Raw genomic sequence first — 17626 nt, forward strand, 5'->3', positions numbered from 1 at the left:
ATTCACTTAAACCACCGACCCTGGCCACCAGATTTCTAATATGCCTTGAATTGAATTGAAAAAAGCCCCCTATTGAATTCTGGGAGTTGAAGCTCATGCGCCTGGCTAGGAGATTCTGGGAGTTGAAGTCCACCCATCTTCACGTGGCCAAGCTTGAAAAAGACAGCATGTGACAGGGAGGCTGAAGCTTTGTGAGTTTGCTTTGAGGTCCTCCCAGGCATGAGCTGAACATCTAAAACCGGGTTTTTCAACCTTGGCAATTTGAAGATGGCTCTCTGGGGAATCCTGGGGGTTGAAGCCCACCTTTGTAACATTGTCACGGTTGCAAAACACGGGTCTAAAATCGCCCGTGTTGCTTCTAATGCCCCTTCCCTCCTCCTCTAAGGATCCCCTAATCCTCTAAGAATTGGGCGCATCTGTTTCTGAATCCCAGACGGGCTGCCTGGCATCGCTGCCTCCCACATGTCTGTTTATCCATAAACTGTCCTTCTAGAGGTTGGGGGAGGATTGTGTTTTGTAGGGCAACGGGGTGCTTTTTTTTGAGTTACGGGGCGCAGCCTCCTCTGGCCACACGTGGATAAGGAGGCATCTGCTGTTTTTCGCCACCCGGGTTCCAGAGGCCCTTTCCCCATCATCCCCGTCATGTCGTGGCTAATAAATGTTCAATAAACATGTCTGTCGTCACGGTTTCATTTGTGTCTCCCTGGGGCCTGCAGGGTTTCCGGGAAGGGGGTATCTTGGGTCGCCTTTGCTAAGTCCTCAACATACGACCGTAATCCTCAATTTACGACCGGTCACTTAGGAACGGTTGGAAGCTAAGACGGAGCCCCCCAAAAGGTACTGAAGACCAAGTTTCAATTCACAAAAACACCAACGCCTTGTTGCGTCGCCATTTGCGCCCTCGACAACCAGCCTGCCTCGGCCGCCATTTTCTGCATCTTGTGGTCATGTGAGGATATTTTACGTCATTTTACATCTGGCTTCCGACAAACGTCCATTGCAGGCAATCGGTTCACATGAAATCATGATTCGCTTAATGACCATTGCAAAAAAAAATAAATCAAAACCCTGTACGGTCTTTCGGTGAGATGCTGAACAACCGGCACACGTTAATCTTAATTCCGGACTCAAATTATGGTCTAAGGTGAGGACGAATAACATTTGAGTGGAGAAAGTTAAAATATTTATATTTTCATTAAAGGGGTGACAAAAATTTGGGGAAGATCCACTTCCAAGTTTAACTTCTCTTTTAAAAAAAACCTTGTATTTTTGGATTTATATCCTGCTTTTGCTTTGTACAATTGCGAGTGTTTCTATTTATTTTTTTAAAAATGGGACATCCTGGGTGACACAACCGTCAGCAACTCACATGATGGGCAAAGCGCCTGATGAAAGACATTCAACTGCCCTTTGTGCTAAAGTGGGATTCGAACTCACTGCCCCCTGGTGATGGGCTATAAAGCGGGACTAGAACTCGCCCTCTCCTGGTGAGTGGCAAGAGACGAGCATATGATAAGCGGACCCTCCTCTCTCCTACCTTTGATCCTTGCTCCTCTTCATCGCTGAATCCCACCCTCCCCTTAGCCCTGACGGTGTTCCCTAGCTGGCTCATGAAACGTCTGCCAGACACCCGACTCAGAGGGCACCAATCACCCCCCCGCCCGAGACACACACACACACACAAACACACACACACACACACACACACACACACACACACACACAATCCTTTCTTTAGCGACCGTTCCGAGCGACGACGGACGTGCTGGAGAGGCGGGGAGGGGGCTCCAGCAGCCCAGCCCCGTCTCCTCTTCACCCTCTCCAGCCCAACGGATCTGCTGCCCGGCTGATCTCTCCGATCTCGGACGTCTGGCCAGCTTCCCTCCGGGCGGGGAGGGTTAACCGTCAAAGAAGGCGGGCAGGAACCGGCTGACTGCAGGGAGGAGGAAGCGGAGAAGTGCCGCCCTTTGCGCTGGATCCGGCTGCGAGTTTGTTGCCGGCCGGGTTGCAAAGAGATCGGGACTTCGCGGTTTGGTTTTTAGGAACCACCGAGGATCGCCCCGCCTTGCAGCAGAAGCTGACGCCCCGCGGGCTTTGCAACCTGCCTTTTGCGCACAATCCTTTGCTCTGGGCGCTGGAAAGCCCCTCGGTGGCTGCGCCGATCCTATCCCCTCTTTCCTCCCTCGGGGACCCCGTGGAGAGGCAGGCGATGTGCAGAAACCCCGCCTTGGTGGTGTTTGATCTGGGTGAGAGGGTTGAATCGCAGCCCCCATCGTCCTGGGCTGCGGCTGGGGATTAGGGGAGTGGGAGTGATGGACTGGCCTGGGTGCTCGAGGGGGGGAGACTGGGGAAGGCAGGAGGGTCTTCCTCCAGCGTTTGAGGGCAGAGAAACCCCCTAAAAATCAGTCTGTCTGAATTTTTTGCAGATTATACCTTGTGGCCTTTTTGGGTGGACACCACGTGGACCCCCTTCCACAAAAATAGGTGAGGGGAAAAAGTGGGGAGAGGTCTGTTGCCTGTAAATATTGTCGTTTTCTTTCCTTAAAAACCGAGAAAAGGAATTGGCGCTAAAGTATCTAAAACATTTTTTTTTCTCAATACTAGTGACTTTGGAACTAATGGACTTCAACTCCCAGTATTCCTCAATCAGCCAAAAAAACACAAACAAACCCACCACCTGATTTGAATTGAATTCAATTGAAAAGTCCACCTATTGAATTCTGGGAGTTGAAGTCCATTCATGCTGGCTAGAGAATTCTGGGAGTTGAAGTCCATTCATGCTGGCTAGAGAGTTCTGGGAGTTGAAGTCCATTCATGCTGGCTAGAGAGTTCTGGGAGTTGAAGTCCATTCATGCTGGCTAGAGACTTCTGGGAGTTGAAGTCCATTCATGCTGGCTAGAGACTTCTGGGAGTTGAAGTCCATTCATGCTGGCTAGAGAGTTCTGGGAGTTGAAGTCCATTCATGCTGGCTAGAGAGTTCTGGGAGTTGAAGTCCATCATGCTGGCTAGAGAATTCTGGGAGTTGAAGTCCATCATGCTGGCTAGAGAATTCTGGGAGTTGAAGTCCATTCATGCTGGGTAGAGAGTTCTGGGAGTTGAAGTCCATTCATGCTGGCTAGAGAGTTCTGGGAGTTGAAGTCCATTCATGCTGGCTAGAGAATTCTGGGAGTTGAAGTCCATCATGCTGGCTAGAGAATTCTGGGAGTTGAAGTCCATCATGCTGGCTAGAGAATTCTGGGAGTTGAAGTCCATTCATGCTGGCTAGAGAGTTCTGGGAGTTGAAGTCCCATCATGATGGGTAGAGAGTTCTGGGAGTTGAAGTCCATTCATGCTGGCTAGAGAGTTCTGGGAGTTGAAGTCCATTCATGCTGGCTAGAGAATTCTGGGAGTTGAAGTCCATTCATGCTGGCTAGAGAATTCTGGGAGTTGAAGTCCATTCATGCTGGCTAGAGAATTCTGGGAGTTGAAGTCCATTCATGCTGGCTAGAGAATTCTGGGAGTTGAAGTCCATTCATGCTGGCTAGGGAATTCTGGAGTTGAAGTCCATTCATGCTGGCTAGAGAATTCTAGGAGTTGAAGTCCATTCATGCTGGCTAGAGAGTTCTGGGAGTTGAAGTCCATTCATGCTGGCTAGAGAATTCTGGGAGTTGAAGTCCATTCATGCTGGCTAGAGAGTTCTGGGAGTTGAAGTCCATTCATGCTGGCTAGAGAATTCTGGGAGTTGAAGTCCATTCATGCTGGCTAGAGAGTTCTGGGAGTTGAAGTCCATTCATGCTGGCTAGAGAGTTCTGGGAGTTGAAGTCCATTCATGCTGGCTAGAGACTTCTGGGAGTTGAAGTCCATTCATGCTGGCTAGAGACTTCTGGGAGTTGAAGTCCATTCATGCTGGCTAGAGAGTTCTGGGAGTTGAAGTCCATTCATGCTGGCTAGAGAATTCTGGGAGTTGAAGTCCATCATGCTGGCTAGAGAATTCTGGGAGTTGAAGTCCATCATGCTGGCTAGAGAATTCTGGGAGTTGAAGTCCATTCATGCTGGGTAGAGAGTTCTGGGAGTTGAAAGTCCATTCATGCTGGCTAGAGAGTTCTGGGAGTTGAAGTCCATTCATGCTGGCTAGAGAATTCTGGGAGTTGAAGTCCATCATGCTGGCTAGAGAATTCTGGGAGTTGAAGTCCATCATGCTGGCTAGAGAATTCTGGGAGTTGAAGTCCATTCATGCTGGCTAGAGAGTTCTGGGAGTTGAAGTCCCATCATGATGGGTAGAGAGTTCTGGGAGTTGAAGTCCATTCATGCTGGCTAGAGAGTTCTGGGAGTTGAAGTCCATTCATGCTGGCTAGAGAATTCTGGGAGTTGAAGTCCATTCATGCTGGCTAGAGAATTCTGGGAGTTGAAGTCCATTCATGCTGGCTAGAGAATTCTGGGAGTTGAAGTCCATTCATGCTGGCTAGAGAATTCTGGGAGTTGAAGTCCATTCATGCTGGCTAGAGAATTCTGGGAGTTGAAGTCCATTCATGCTGGCTAGAATTCTAGGAGTTGAAGTCCATTCATGCTGGCTAGAGAGTTCTGGGAGTTGAAGTCCATTCATGCTGGGTAGGAGAGTTCTGGGAGTTGAAGTCCATTCATGCTGGCTAGAGAGTTCTGGGAGTTGAAGTCCATTCATGCTGGCTAGAGAATTCTGGGAGTTGAAGTCCATTCATGCTGGCTAGAGAGTTCTGGGAGTTGAAGTCCATTCATGCTGGCTAGAGAGTTCTGGGAGTTGAAGTCCATTCATGCTGGCTAGAGAATTCTAGGAGTTGAAGTCCATTCATGCTGGCTAGAGAGTTCTGGGAGTTGAAGTCCATTCATGCTGGGTAGAGAGTTCTGGGAGTTGAAGTCCATTCATGCTGGCTAGAGAGTTCTGGGAGTTGAAGTCCATTCATGCTGGCTAGAGAATTCTGGGAGTTGAAGTCCATTCATGCTGGCTAGAGAGTTCTGGGAGTTGAAGTCCATTCATGCTGGCTAGAGAGTTCTGGGAGTTGAAGTCCATTCATGCTGGCTAGAGAGTTCTGGGAGTTGAAGTCCATTCATGCTGGGTGAGAGTTCTGGGAGTTGAAGTCCATCATGCTGGCTGGAGAATTCTGGGAGTTGAAGTCCATCATGCTGGCTAGAGAATTCTGGGAGTTGAAGTCCATTCATGCTGGCTAGAGAATTCTGGGAGTTGAAGTCCATCATGCTGGCTAGAGAATTCTGGGAGTTGAAGTCCATCATGCTGGCTGGAGAATTCTGGGTCCACCCCAGTTTGCTTGGGAATTCTGGGCTTTTGAAGTCCATTTAGTTTTGCTAGGGAATTCTGGGAGTTGAAGTCCACCGATACTGACTGTGGCATTCTGGGAATTAAAGTCCATGTGGCTAGGGAATTCTGGGATGAAAATGACCCTTCCAACTATGGTCAGAAGTCAAGGACTACCTGTAGTATTTTGGTCTTGGGTAGGAAACAAGCTAAATCCATTTTGTGCCTGAATTCTTCCCAGCGATGGGTCTGTGCAAGACCAGAATCAGCGGCCTGTCCGTCTCTCTACCGGAAGTGCCAGAAGTGCTGCACCTGTTGAACAGCGAAGGGATCGCCATGGCAGCTGCCTCTCTCGGTAAATCGGGGCCTTGCTCTCTTAAGACTTTCCCCGCTAATACAGGCCACCCGTCTTGCACCCACCACTGTGGTGAATTAACCACATACAAGTAGTCCTCAGCTTACAACAGTTTGTTTAGTGGCCGTTCGGAACTACGGCGTTGAAATAAGTGCCTTGGGACCATTTTTCCCACTTAACGCCCTCTGTGGCCTTCCGACGCTTGGCAGCTTGACTCGTATTTATGATGGTCGCAGCATCGGGGTCACGTAATCCTTTTGCCACCTTCCGACAGCGAAGTCAGCGAGGAAGCTGGACTCACTTAACAACCGTGTGACTAACATATCCACGGCAGAGGATTCACTTAACGATGATGGCAGGAAAGGTGGCAAAACAGGGCAGAACTCACTTAATAAAAGCTTCACTCTAACAGCGGCTCAGTTGTGGTCATAAGTCAAGGACTCCTCAGAATCCTAGCCTCTGGGTAATTTTCTGGCTCACAGAGAGTCCTCCAGTTACAACTACTTCTTTAACCGACCATTCGAGTTACAGCTACACTGGAAAAACCCACTTAACAACTAGTCCCTCAGCTTAAAACCATTGAAGCATCTGAACAGCCAGGTGATCAAATTCGAGCGCCATCTTGTCACCAATTCGGACCCTCCCAGCCGACTTCTGTCAGACATCAATGGGGAAAGGAGTCGGATTCGTTTAACGACTTCATGATTCATAATGGCACTGATTAACGCTTAACAACCTTGGCAAAAAAAAAGAATCAAGTGGCAATTCTCTTAGCAACCCATAGCAATGGAAATTCCGTCCCACTTGAGCTCTTTAGTCGAAGGCTACCTGTATTTTAAATTCCTGAAATCGCAGGCGGTCGCTAGATAAATGCTGGCATGACGAGGCAAGCGTTTTAGAGCATGGGCAGAGAGCCGGTGAGGACATTTGCAGCCCGCCAAAGAACGGGTATAAAATTGCAACAAAAAACAAGTGGAAAGCTGAAAATCTGGAAATCCGAACAGATGTTAAGATTTTAGGAGGCCAGGAAGAGTGTAAGACACACTCCAAGCGAATAGTATTTATTTATGTATTTCATTGGTATGAATTAAAAATGGGTCTTGCGGTGGCCTAGAGTGGAGCTCCGCCTCACAATCAGGGGCCTGCGAGTTCAATCATAGGTAGAGGCAGATATTTCTTTCTCCCGGCACAATGAGAATATATTTGCTGAACTAAACTCCTTATTGGCAACAGGAGGGGCATCCGGACAGTAAACATTCAGTTCCATTCAGTTGGCTAGACTCCACCCTACAAGGGATTATGGGGTCATTAAAAGAAGATATTAATTATTGATATTAATTAAAAAATATATTTAAATACTTGGTGGCCTGTAAGTTAAAGTGCTGGCCAGAAGCTACAAAAAGCAAATGCCTGGGGAATTCTGGGAATTGAAGCCCCTGGGTCTTAAAATGGCCAAGGTTGTGGACTGTCTTACACCATCATTTGATAGGGCTCCCATTCAGATAACACACTATCCCGGCTTAGGACGATCTCAGCTAGTATTCGGAGAACAGCTTTCTGACAATCCCAGTTTGTTTGTTGAGGGGCGTTTCTGTACCTGGTGGGGATTCAAAAAAACAGGCTTCCTTTAGCAAACTGAGTTAAGCATGTTGTGTGAACGTACCCTATTTGGGATAAAAATTGGTCCCTGTTGTGGGATCTCATCTCAAGCGTCTGATCTTTCCCGCTCAGGACAGGCGAGATCAAGGAGCCAGGCAACTGTTAGATCTTTTCGGCTTAAATCTCTGCTACTTTCGCTACACTGAAATTTACCCTGGCAGTAAAACCACCCATTTCCAAAGGTAAAAAAAACAAAAACTTGGGAGTCTTTGTTTATCCCTGGATTTGGGAGAGGTGGAAGGGGAAGTGGGAACAGACTGATATCAAATCCAAAATCTTTCCAAGTCTTTCCAAAGACAATTATTTTAGCTATTCCTCCCTTAGATGATTCTATGCCTTTATACATTCCAGATTCCAAACACAGAAAGAATCCCTTGGAAGTTGAGTGGGAGCGATTGACTGGCCTGGGTGGTCGAGGGGAGGGGGAGCTTGGGGGAAGGCAGGAGGGTCTTTGTTGAAGACCTTGGACTGCCCCTTCTCAGAAATGGTGCAGAGTCTCCTGCCTAGGGTCTGGGGTTGGACTAGATGACCTGCAAGGTCCCTCCTTAATATGCTAATGAGGAGTGAAGCCGGTCCGCCTTCTGGGCGGAGAAAAAGAAACAAGTTAAAATCATTGGTCTAATTTCCTGGGGGGTAATCTTTAGAGGTGGGAGCTGTTGGGCAGGCACCACACCTCCCCTTAACGGACTACATCGAGAGCCGTCGTGACTGCCTGAGGGCCCGGCCTCTTCATTCGACCCCCACTTAACCCCGGCGAGGAAGGGGCTCTGCAGAAGATCAAAGCGGCTGAACAGAGGCTGGGCATCCCAGCTGCACCAGCGGCCATCACCATCACCGCAGAAAGGGGAGGAGAACCTGCCTTGGCCGCTCCAAGATGGCCACCCACGCCCGGCCAGCTCCAGACCCCCCAGCGAAAGAAGACTGGAGGTCGTACATGGGTCCCCTTTCAATTCTTCAGGGAAGCCAATGACCTTCTGGCAGTATCGGACAAGAGGAGAAGAGCGTTTTCCTGAGCTCCTGTGGACAGGACGTCTTCCAAACGGCTACGGCCCTCTCGGCACCCGCAGACGTGCAGGCAGTACGTGGGAGGGAGCTTCAGGACACGCTAGAGCACATTATGCACCCCCAGCACCAGCCTTGGTCCTGTGAGTTTCACCCCAGGGATCAAAAAGGCAGTGAGACAGTCTATGACTTTGTGGCAACGCTGATCTGGAGGCGGAAAGGTATGACTTTGTGGCAACGCTGATCTGGAGGCGGAAAGGATGCGAGAGAGGCTCCTGGGGGTATAAAGACTTAAGCCTACGGAGGCCATTAATGGCTCAGCTTGATCTCACGTTCCAAGCCACCTAGACGAGGCCAAGGCAAGTGAGTCCTCTATGAGGTCAGACGGCGCCATTCGGAGATCAAATAGCGACCATCCCTCAGGCGGAGGCGGCCACCGTGCATCACGAGAGCATGGAACACGGAGACATTACAGCCGAGGGTGACTAAATCCACCGCACTCGTTCCGAAGGGAATGCAGGGAGTCCGGAAAGCGAGAGAGGCGCCAGTTTGGTGTCCGCATGTGAGGGCAATCCCGCAGGGCGGCATCCCGATCCAAAGACGCCACTTGCCAAAGATGCAGACGGAAGGGGCAAACCGCAAAAGCTTGCCGTGCAACCAGTCAGCTTCCCGCTTCCAGAGGCCCATTGTTTCCCCGATGCGACTGTGTGCATCCCTGACAGAATTCGGAAGGCCCCATTTCCGAGGCAACAGCGAGGAGAAGGCCAAGTCACAGGCATGAGGTAGTCCCCAAGCGTTCGTCCGGGTACTACAGCGCGCAATGCTCCAAGAAATTCCACACCACCATCGACATCGACGGGGATGTGGTGGTGGACAAAAGTTCCTATATGACCCTCGTGTCCTGGCCAACTATTAAGAAGGCCGTTCTGGGCTTCCCAAGAGACAGCTAAAAGCCCCAGGAAAGAATGCTAAAGGACCGTCAGGGAACCTCATCCCTGTCCTGGGGAGGGTCCTTCCCAATTAAATTTAAAAGTTTTGTCGGGTGAACGGAGACCTGCCAAACCTTCCCGCTGAGAATGGTTCGATGCCCTGGGTCTGGAAGTGACTGCCATCCTGCGCCTACCAAGGCGACAGCATCGAGGAGGAGCGGTCACGGCATTCGCGGACGTCTTCGGGGTGGGAGTCCAGGCAAGTATAGGGTGACACCTCAAAACCCTTGGTCTGTGTTCCCCACCCTGGAGAAAAGACCAATCAATTTAAATTTAAATGGTGCATAAAGCGCTTTCAACGTGCCTACCGTTCCTGTCCGATTGTTTTTGTTTTCTTATATGTATCCGTTTCATGTTTTCATAATTATTTTTCATACTCATACCTTTTATCTTATAATCTCTTGAAAGTATAAATAAATAAAAATAAATAAATTATTTCTTTTCCCTCCTAAGCGGACCGGATTGACATGATCGTTCCTTGGCTTCACTCTCCATTAGCATATGCAACAGTCCTCCTCTCGACTTACAACATTTCGGTTAGTGACCGTTGGAAGTTACAACGGACACGGAGAAAAAAGGGACTTGTGACCAAGCGTTTCATACCTAACAACCGTTGCAGCATCAAGCCAAATTCACTTAAACCACCGACCCTGGCCACCAGATTTCTAATATTCCTGAATTGAATTGAAAAAGGCCCCCTATTGAATTCTGGGAGTTGAAGCTCATGCGCCTGGCTAGGAGATTCTGGGAGTTGAAGTCCAACCATCTTCACGTGGCCAAACTTGAAAAAGACAGCATGTGACAGGGAGGATGAAGCTTTGTGAGTTTGCTTTGTGGTCCTCCCAGGCATAGGCTGAACATCTGAAACCGGGTTTTCAACCTTGGCAATTTGAAGATGGCTATCTGGGGAATCCTGGGGTTGAAGCCCACCTGTGTAACATTGTCACGGTTGCAAAACACGGGTCTAGAATCGCCCCGTGTTGCTTCTAATGCCCTTCCCTCCTCCCCTAAGGATCCCCTAATCCTCTAAGAATGGGCGCATCTGTTTCTCGAATCCCAGACGGGCTGCCTGGCATCGCTGCCTCCCCACATGTCTGTTTATCCGCAAACTGTCCTTCTAGAGGTTGGGGGAGGATTGTGTTTTAGGGGAGCGGGTGCTTTTTTTGAGTTACGGGGTGCAGCCTCCTCTGGCCACACGTGGATAAGGAGGCATCTGCTGTTTTTCGCCACCCGGGTTGCAGAGGCCCTTTCCCCATCATCCCGTCATGTCGTGGCTAAGAAATGTTCAATAAACATGTCTACAATCGTCACAGTTTCTTTTTGTGTCTCCTGGGGCCTGCAGGGTTTCCAGGGTGTATTTGTGTGTGTGTCTTGTGTTGCATTTGCTAAGTCCTTGACGTCGACCGTAATCCTTAATTTACAACCGGTCGTTTAGGAGCGGCTTGAAGCTAAGACGGAACACCCCCACCCCTCAAAAGTACTGAAGACCAAGTTTTGACTCACAAACACACACATGCCCTGTTGCATTGTCATTTGTGCGCTTGACAACCAGACTGCCTCAGCCGCCATTTTCTGCCTCTCGTGGTCATGTGAGGATATTTTACGTCATCTTACATCTGGCTTCCGACAAGCGTCCATTGCAGGCAATCGGTTCACTTAACTTCATGATTCACTTAATGACCATTGCAAAAAAGATATCAAAACCCTCTACGGTCTTTCAATGAGCTGCTTAACAACCTGCACACCTTAATCTTAATTCTGGACTCAAATTATGGCCTAAGGTGAGGACTACTAACATTTGAGTGGAGAAAGTTAAAATATATTTTCATTATCGGGGTGACAAAAATTTGGGGAAGATCCACTTCCAAGTTTAAATTCTGTTTTAAAAAAACCTTGGATTTTGGGTTTATATCCTGCTTTTTCTTTGTACAATTGCAGGTGTTTTTATTTATTTTTAAAATGAGACATCCGGGTGACACAACCGTCAGCAACTCACATGATGGGCAAAGCGCCTGATCAAAGACATTCAGCTGCCCTTGTGCTAAAGTGGGACTCGAACTCACTGCCCCCTGGTGATTGGCTATAAAGCGGGATTAGAACTCGCCCTCTCCTGGTGAGTGGCAAGAGACGAGCATATGATAAGCGGACCCTCCTCTCTCCTACCTTTGATCCTTGCTCCTCTTCATCGCTGAACCCCACACTCCCCTTAGCCCTGACGATGTTCCCTAGCTGGCTCATGAAACGTCTGCCAGAAAACCACCCGACTCAAGGGCACCAATCACCCCCCACAACACACACACACAATCCTTTCTTTAGCGACCGTTCCTGGTGACTACGGACGTGCTGGAGAGGCGGGGGGCTCCAGCAGCCCAGCCCTCTGGGGATTAGGGAGTGGGAGCGATTGACTGGCCTGGGTGGTCGAGGGAGGGGAGCTTGGGGAAGGCAGGAGGGTCTTTGTTGAAGACCTTGGACTGCCCTTTGTTAGAAATGGTGAAGAGTCTCCTGCTTAGGGGCTGGGGTTGGACTAGATGACCTGCAAGGTTCCTTCTTAATATGCTAATGAGGAGTGAAGCCGGTCCGCCTTCTGGGCGGGGGGGGGAAGAAACAAGTTAAAATCATTGGTCTAATTTCCTGGGGAGGAGGGATAATCTTTAAAGGTGGGAGCTGTTGGGCGGGCACCACCCCTACACCTTAACAGACTCCATCGAGAGCCGTCGTGACCGCCTGAGGCCCGGCCTCTTCATTCGACCCCTACTTAACCCTGGCGAGGAAGGGGGCTCTGCAGAGATCAAAGCGGCTGAACAGAGGCTGGGCATCCAAGCGGCACCAGCGGCCGTCACCATCACCGCAGAAAGGGGAGGAAGCTGCCTCGGCCGCTCCAAGATGGCCACCACGCCCAGCCAGCTCCAGACCCCCCAGCGAAAGGAGACTGGAGGTCGTACATGGCTCCGTTTCACATCTTCAGGGGAAGCCAATGAAGTATCGGACAAGAGGAGAAGAGCGTTTTTCCTGAGCTCCTGTGGACGGACGTCTTCCAAACAGCTACGGCCCCCTCGGCACCCGCAGACGTGCAGGCAGTACGTGGGAGGGAGCTTCAGGACACGCTAGGAGCACATTATGCACCCCCAGCACCAGCCTTGGTCATGTGAGTTTCACCCAGGGATCAAAAGGCAGTGAGACAGTCTATGACTTTGTGGCAACGCTGATCTGGAGGAGGAAAGGATGCGAGAGAGGCTCCTGGGGGTATAAAAGACTTAAGCCTACGGAGGCCATTAATGGCTCAGCTTGATCTCATGTTCCAAGGCACCCTAGACGAGGCCAAGGCAGAGTGAGTCCTCCAGGAGGTCAGCTGTTGCCATTCGGAGATCAAGTGCAGCGGCCATCCCTCAGGCGGGCGGCCACCGTGCATCACGAGAGCATGGAACACGGAGACATTACAGCCGAGGGTGACTAAATCCACCGCACTCGTTCTGAAGGGAAGGCAGGAGTCCGGAAGCGGGAGAGGCGCCAGTTTGGTGCCGCATGTGGAGAGCAATCCGCCCAGAGTGGTATGCCGATCCAAAGGCGCCACTTGCCAAAGATGCAGACGGAAGGGGCAAACCGCAAAAAGCTTGCGTGCAACCAGTCAGCTTTCCGCTTCCAGAGGCCCATTGTTTCCCGATGCGACTGTGTGCATCCCTGACAAAGTCCGAAGTCGCAGTTTCTGAGGCACCAGCGAGGGGAGAAGGCCAAGTCACAGGCATGAGGTAGCCCCCCCAAACGTTCGTCAGGTACTACAGCGCGCAATGCTCCAAGAAATTCCACACCACCATCGACATCGACGGGGATGTGGTGGTGGACGAAAGTTCGTATATGACCCTCGTGTCCTGGCCAACTATTAAGAAGGCCATTCTGGGCTTCACAAGGAACAGCTAAAGCCCCAGAAAGGCAAGTATAGGGTGACACCTTCAAACCCTTGGTCTGTGTTCCCGCGGGAAAAGACCAATCATTTTAAATTTAAATGGTGCATAAGCACACCTGTTTTCTTATAATCTCTTGAAAGAATAAATAAATAAAAATAAATAAATTATTCCTTTTCCCTCCTAGAAAGCGGACCGGATTGACATCATCGTTCCTTGGCTTCACTCTCCATTAGCATATGCAACAGTCTTCCTCCTCGACTTACAACATTTCGCTTAGTGACCGTTGGAAGTTACAACAGGACGGAGACAAAGGGGACTTGTGACCAACGTTTCATACCTAACAACCGTTGCAGCATCCCCAGCAAGCCAAATTCACTTAAACCACCGACCCTGGCCACCAGATTTCTAATATGCCTTGAATTGAATTGAAAAAGCCCCCTATTGAATTCTACAGGAGTTGAAGCTCATGCGCCTGGCTAGGAGATTCTGGGAGTTGAAGTCCACCCATCTTCACGTGGCCAAACTTGAAAAAGACAGCATGTGACAGGGAGGCTGAAGCTTTGTGAGTTTGCTTTGAGGTCCTCCCAGGCATGAGCTGAACATCTAAAACCGGGTTTTCAACCTTGGCAATTTGAAGATGGCTATCTGGGGAATCCTGGGGTTGAAGCCCACCTTTGTAACATTGTCACGGTTGCCAAACACGGGTCTAGAATCGCCCGTGTTGCTTCTAATACCCCTTCCCTCCTCCCCTAAGGATCCCTAATCCTCTAAGAATTGGGCGCATCTGTTTCTCGAATCCCAGACGGGCTGCCTGGCATCGCTGCCTCCCTACATGTCTGTTTATCCGCAAACTGTCCTTCTAGAGGTTGGGGGAGGATTGTGTTTTAGGGGAACGGGGTGCTTTTCTTTGAGTTACGGGGTGCAGCCTCCTCTGGCCACACGTGGATAAGGAGGCATCTGCTGTTTTTGCCACCGGGTTCCAGAGGCCCTTTCCCCATCATCCCGTCATGTCGTGGCTAATAAATGTTCAATAAACAGTTCACAATCGTCACGGTTTCATTTGTGTCCCCAAAGCGAGTGAGTCCTCCATGAGGTCAGCCGCCACCATTCGGAGATCAAATAGCGGCCATCCCTCAGGCGGGGCGGCCACTGTGCATCACGAGCATGGAACACGGAGACATTACAGCCGAGGGTGACTAAATCCACCCCACTCGTTCTGAAGGGAAGGCAGGAGTCCGGAAGCGGGAGAGGCGCCAGTTTGGTGCCGCATGTGGAGAACAATCCGCCCAGAGTGGTATGCCGATCAAAAGACGCCACTTGCCAAAGATGCAGGCGGAAGGGCAAACCGCAAAAGCTTGCCGTGCAACCAGTCAGCTTCCCGCTTCCAGAGGCCCATTGTTTCCCGATGCGACTGTGTGCATCCCTGACAGAATTCCGGAAGGCGCCCGTTTCAGAGGCACCAGCGAGAGAAGGCCAAGTCACAGGCATGAGGTAGCCCCCAAGCGTTCGTCCAGATACTACAGCGCGCAATGCTCCAAGAAATTCCACACCACCATCGACATCGGCGGGGATGTGGTGGTGGACAAAAGTTCCTATATGACCCTCGTGTCCTGGCCAACTATTAAGAAGGCCATTCTGGGCTTCACAAGGAACAGCTAAAGCCCCAGGAAATAGTGGTAAAGGACCGTCAAGGGAACCTCATCCCTGTCCTGGGGAGGGGTCCTTCTAAATTAAATTTAAAAAGTTTTGTCGGGTGAACGGAGAGCTGCCAAACCTTCCCGCTGAGAATGGTTCGATGCCCTGGGTCTGGAAGTGACTGCCATCCTCGCCTACCAAGGCGACAGCATCGAGGAGGAGCCGGTCACGGCATTCGCGGACGTCTTCGGTGGGAGTCCAGGCAAGTATAGGGTGACACCTCAAAACCCTTGGTCTGTGTTCCCCACCCTGGAGAAAAGACCAATCAATTTAAATTTAAATGGTGCATAAGCGCACCAACGTGCCCTACCGTTCTGTCCGATTGTTTTTGTTTTCTTATATGTATCCGTTTCATTTTTCATAACTGTTTTCATACTTATACCTTTTATCTTCTAATCTCTTGACAAAATAAATAAATATAAATAAATAAATTATTTCTTTTCCCTCCTAGAAAGCGGACCGGATTGACATCATCGTTCCTTGGCTTCACTCTCCATTAGCATATGCAACAGTCTTCCTCCTCGACTTACAACATTTCGCTTAGTGACCGTTGGAAGTTACAACAGCACGGAGAAAAAAGGGACTTGTGACCAACGTTTCATACCTAACAACCGTTGCAGCATCCCCAGCAAGCCAAATTCACTTAAACCACCGACACTGGCTGCCAGATTGCTAATATGCCTTGAATTGAATTGAAAAAGACCCCTATTGAATTCTGGGAGTTGAAGCTCATGCGCCTGGCTAGGAGATTCTGGGAGTTGAAGTCCAACCATCTTCACCTGGCCAAGCTTGAAAAAGACAGCATGTGACAGGGAGGCTGAAGCTTTGTGAGTTTGCTTTGAGGTCCTCCCAGGCATGAGCTGAACATCTGAAACCGGGTTTTCAACCTTGGCTATTTGAAGATGGCTCTCTGAGAATCCTGGGGTTGAAGCCCACCTTTGTAACATTGTCAAGGTTGCAAAACACGGGTCTAAAATCGCCCGTCTTGCTTGAAAATGCCCCTTCCCTCCTCCCTAAGGATCCCCTAATCCTCTAAGAATCGGGCGCATCTGTTTCTCGAATCCCAGACGGGCTGCCTGGCATCGCTGCCTCCCACATGTCTGTTTATCGCAAACTGTCCTTCTAGAGGTTGGGGGAGGATTGTGTTTTAGGGAGCAGGGTGCTTTTCTTTGAGTTACGGGGGTGCAGCCTCCCTCTGGCCACACGTGGATAAGGAGGCATCTGCTGTTTTCGCCACCCGGGTTCCAGAGGCCCTTTCCCCATCATCCCCGTCATGTCGTGGGTAATAAATGTTCAATAAACATGTCACAATCGTCACGGTTTCATTTGTGTCTCCTGAGGCCTGCAGGGTTTCCGGGGTGGTTGTGGGGGTATCTTTTTTTTAAATTTTTTTTTATTGATTTTTAAAACAAACATAAACAAAACATAAAAAATAAAAACATAAAACATCTTTTTTGAAAGCAGCTTGATCCCAGGTTACATCTCTTCGTACAGACACAAATTCAAATTCATGCTCATTTTTATATACCATTCCATATCTTATTACCATTCTACATTTTCTATATAGCTTCTCCCATCTTTTAACTTTCTTAATTTTAATTTAATTATTTCATCTCAATTCAGATCATTATACTTATATTCTTTGTCTGTCCTGTTTTAGCTGTCTATTATCTTTTCTCATTAAACAAAATTTCTTCTGTAATCACTGATTGGAGTATGACGCCTTTATATCTTCCCCCTAAAATTATAACACTTAATATAATACATAACTTCCGTTCGAATTCTTCTTGGTACATTCTAAAACAACACAATATATTTTAAAAAAAGAAAACATTATGAATATATACTATAATTAAAACAACAATCCATACCAATTCAATTTTATCGTTAATATTAATATTCATTTAAATCTTAAACATTTTACACATTACTTTTCAAATAGGTATCATGCTGCTTTGGGAACACATATAAACTTTCCATAGTTACTTCCCGGAGTGGGGGACGTATCTTGAGTCACCTTTGCTAAGTCCTCGATGTACGACCGTAATCCTCAATTTATAACCGGTCACTTAGGAATGCTTGAAGCTAACACGGATCCCACAAAAAGGTACTGGAGACCAAGTTTCAACTCACAAACACACACACACACGCCCTGTTGCATCGCCATTTGCGCGCTCGACAACCAGCCTGCCTCGGCCACCATTTTCTGCGTTTCGTGGTCATGTGAGGATATTTTACGTCATTTTACACCTGGCTTCCGACAAACGTCCATTGCAGGCAATCGGTTCACATGAAATCATGATTCGCTTAATGACCATTGCAAAAAAAAAAAAAAAAAATCCTGTACGGTCTTTCGGTAAACTGCTTAACAACCTGCACACCTTAATCTTAATTCCGGACTCAAATTATGGTCTAAGGTGAGGACGACTAACATTTGAGTGGAGAAAGTTAAAATATTTATATTTTCATTAAAGGGGTGACAAAAATTTGGGGAAGATCCACTTCCAAGTTTAACTTCTCTTTTAAAAAAAACCTTGTATTTTTGGATTTATATCCTGCTTTTGCTTTGTACAATTGCGGGTGTTTTTATTTATTTCTTAAAAAATGGGACATCCTGGGTGACACAACCGTCAGCAACTCACATGATGGGTAAAGCGCCTGATCAAAGACATTCAGCTGCCCTTTGTGCTAAAGTGGGACTCGAACTCACTGCCCCCTGGTGATGGGCTATAAAGCGGGACTAGAACTCGCCCTCTCC

At 48.8% G+C, this 17626-nt stretch overlaps 1 protein-coding gene across 2 annotated transcripts in view; it reads left to right on the forward strand.

The window, feature by feature from the left end:
• The window catches only part of MDP1 (magnesium dependent phosphatase 1), a 116879-nt gene that overhangs the window by 14590 nt on the left and 84663 nt on the right, over positions 1-17626 (forward strand). The window contains exon 1 of one of the 2 annotated variants that reach the window (XM_087945721.1): positions 1993-2246. The exons of the other annotated variant lie outside the window; for it this stretch is intronic. Within the exon in view, the coding sequence (XP_087801847.1) occupies positions 2210-2246 (37 nt within the window). The 5' untranslated portion in view covers positions 1993-2209. Of the gene's footprint in view, positions 1-1992; positions 2247-17626 lie in introns of those variants that run through there. 2 annotated transcript variants of the gene reach the window in all.

The sequence above is a fragment of the Notechis scutatus genome, chromosome Z, assembly GCF_049901735.1.
Source record: "Notechis scutatus isolate UNSWTSFEM ecotype Mainland chromosome Z, rNotScu1.2, whole genome shotgun sequence".
Classification (NCBI taxonomy): Eukaryota; Metazoa; Chordata; class Lepidosauria; order Squamata; family Elapidae; genus Notechis; species Notechis scutatus.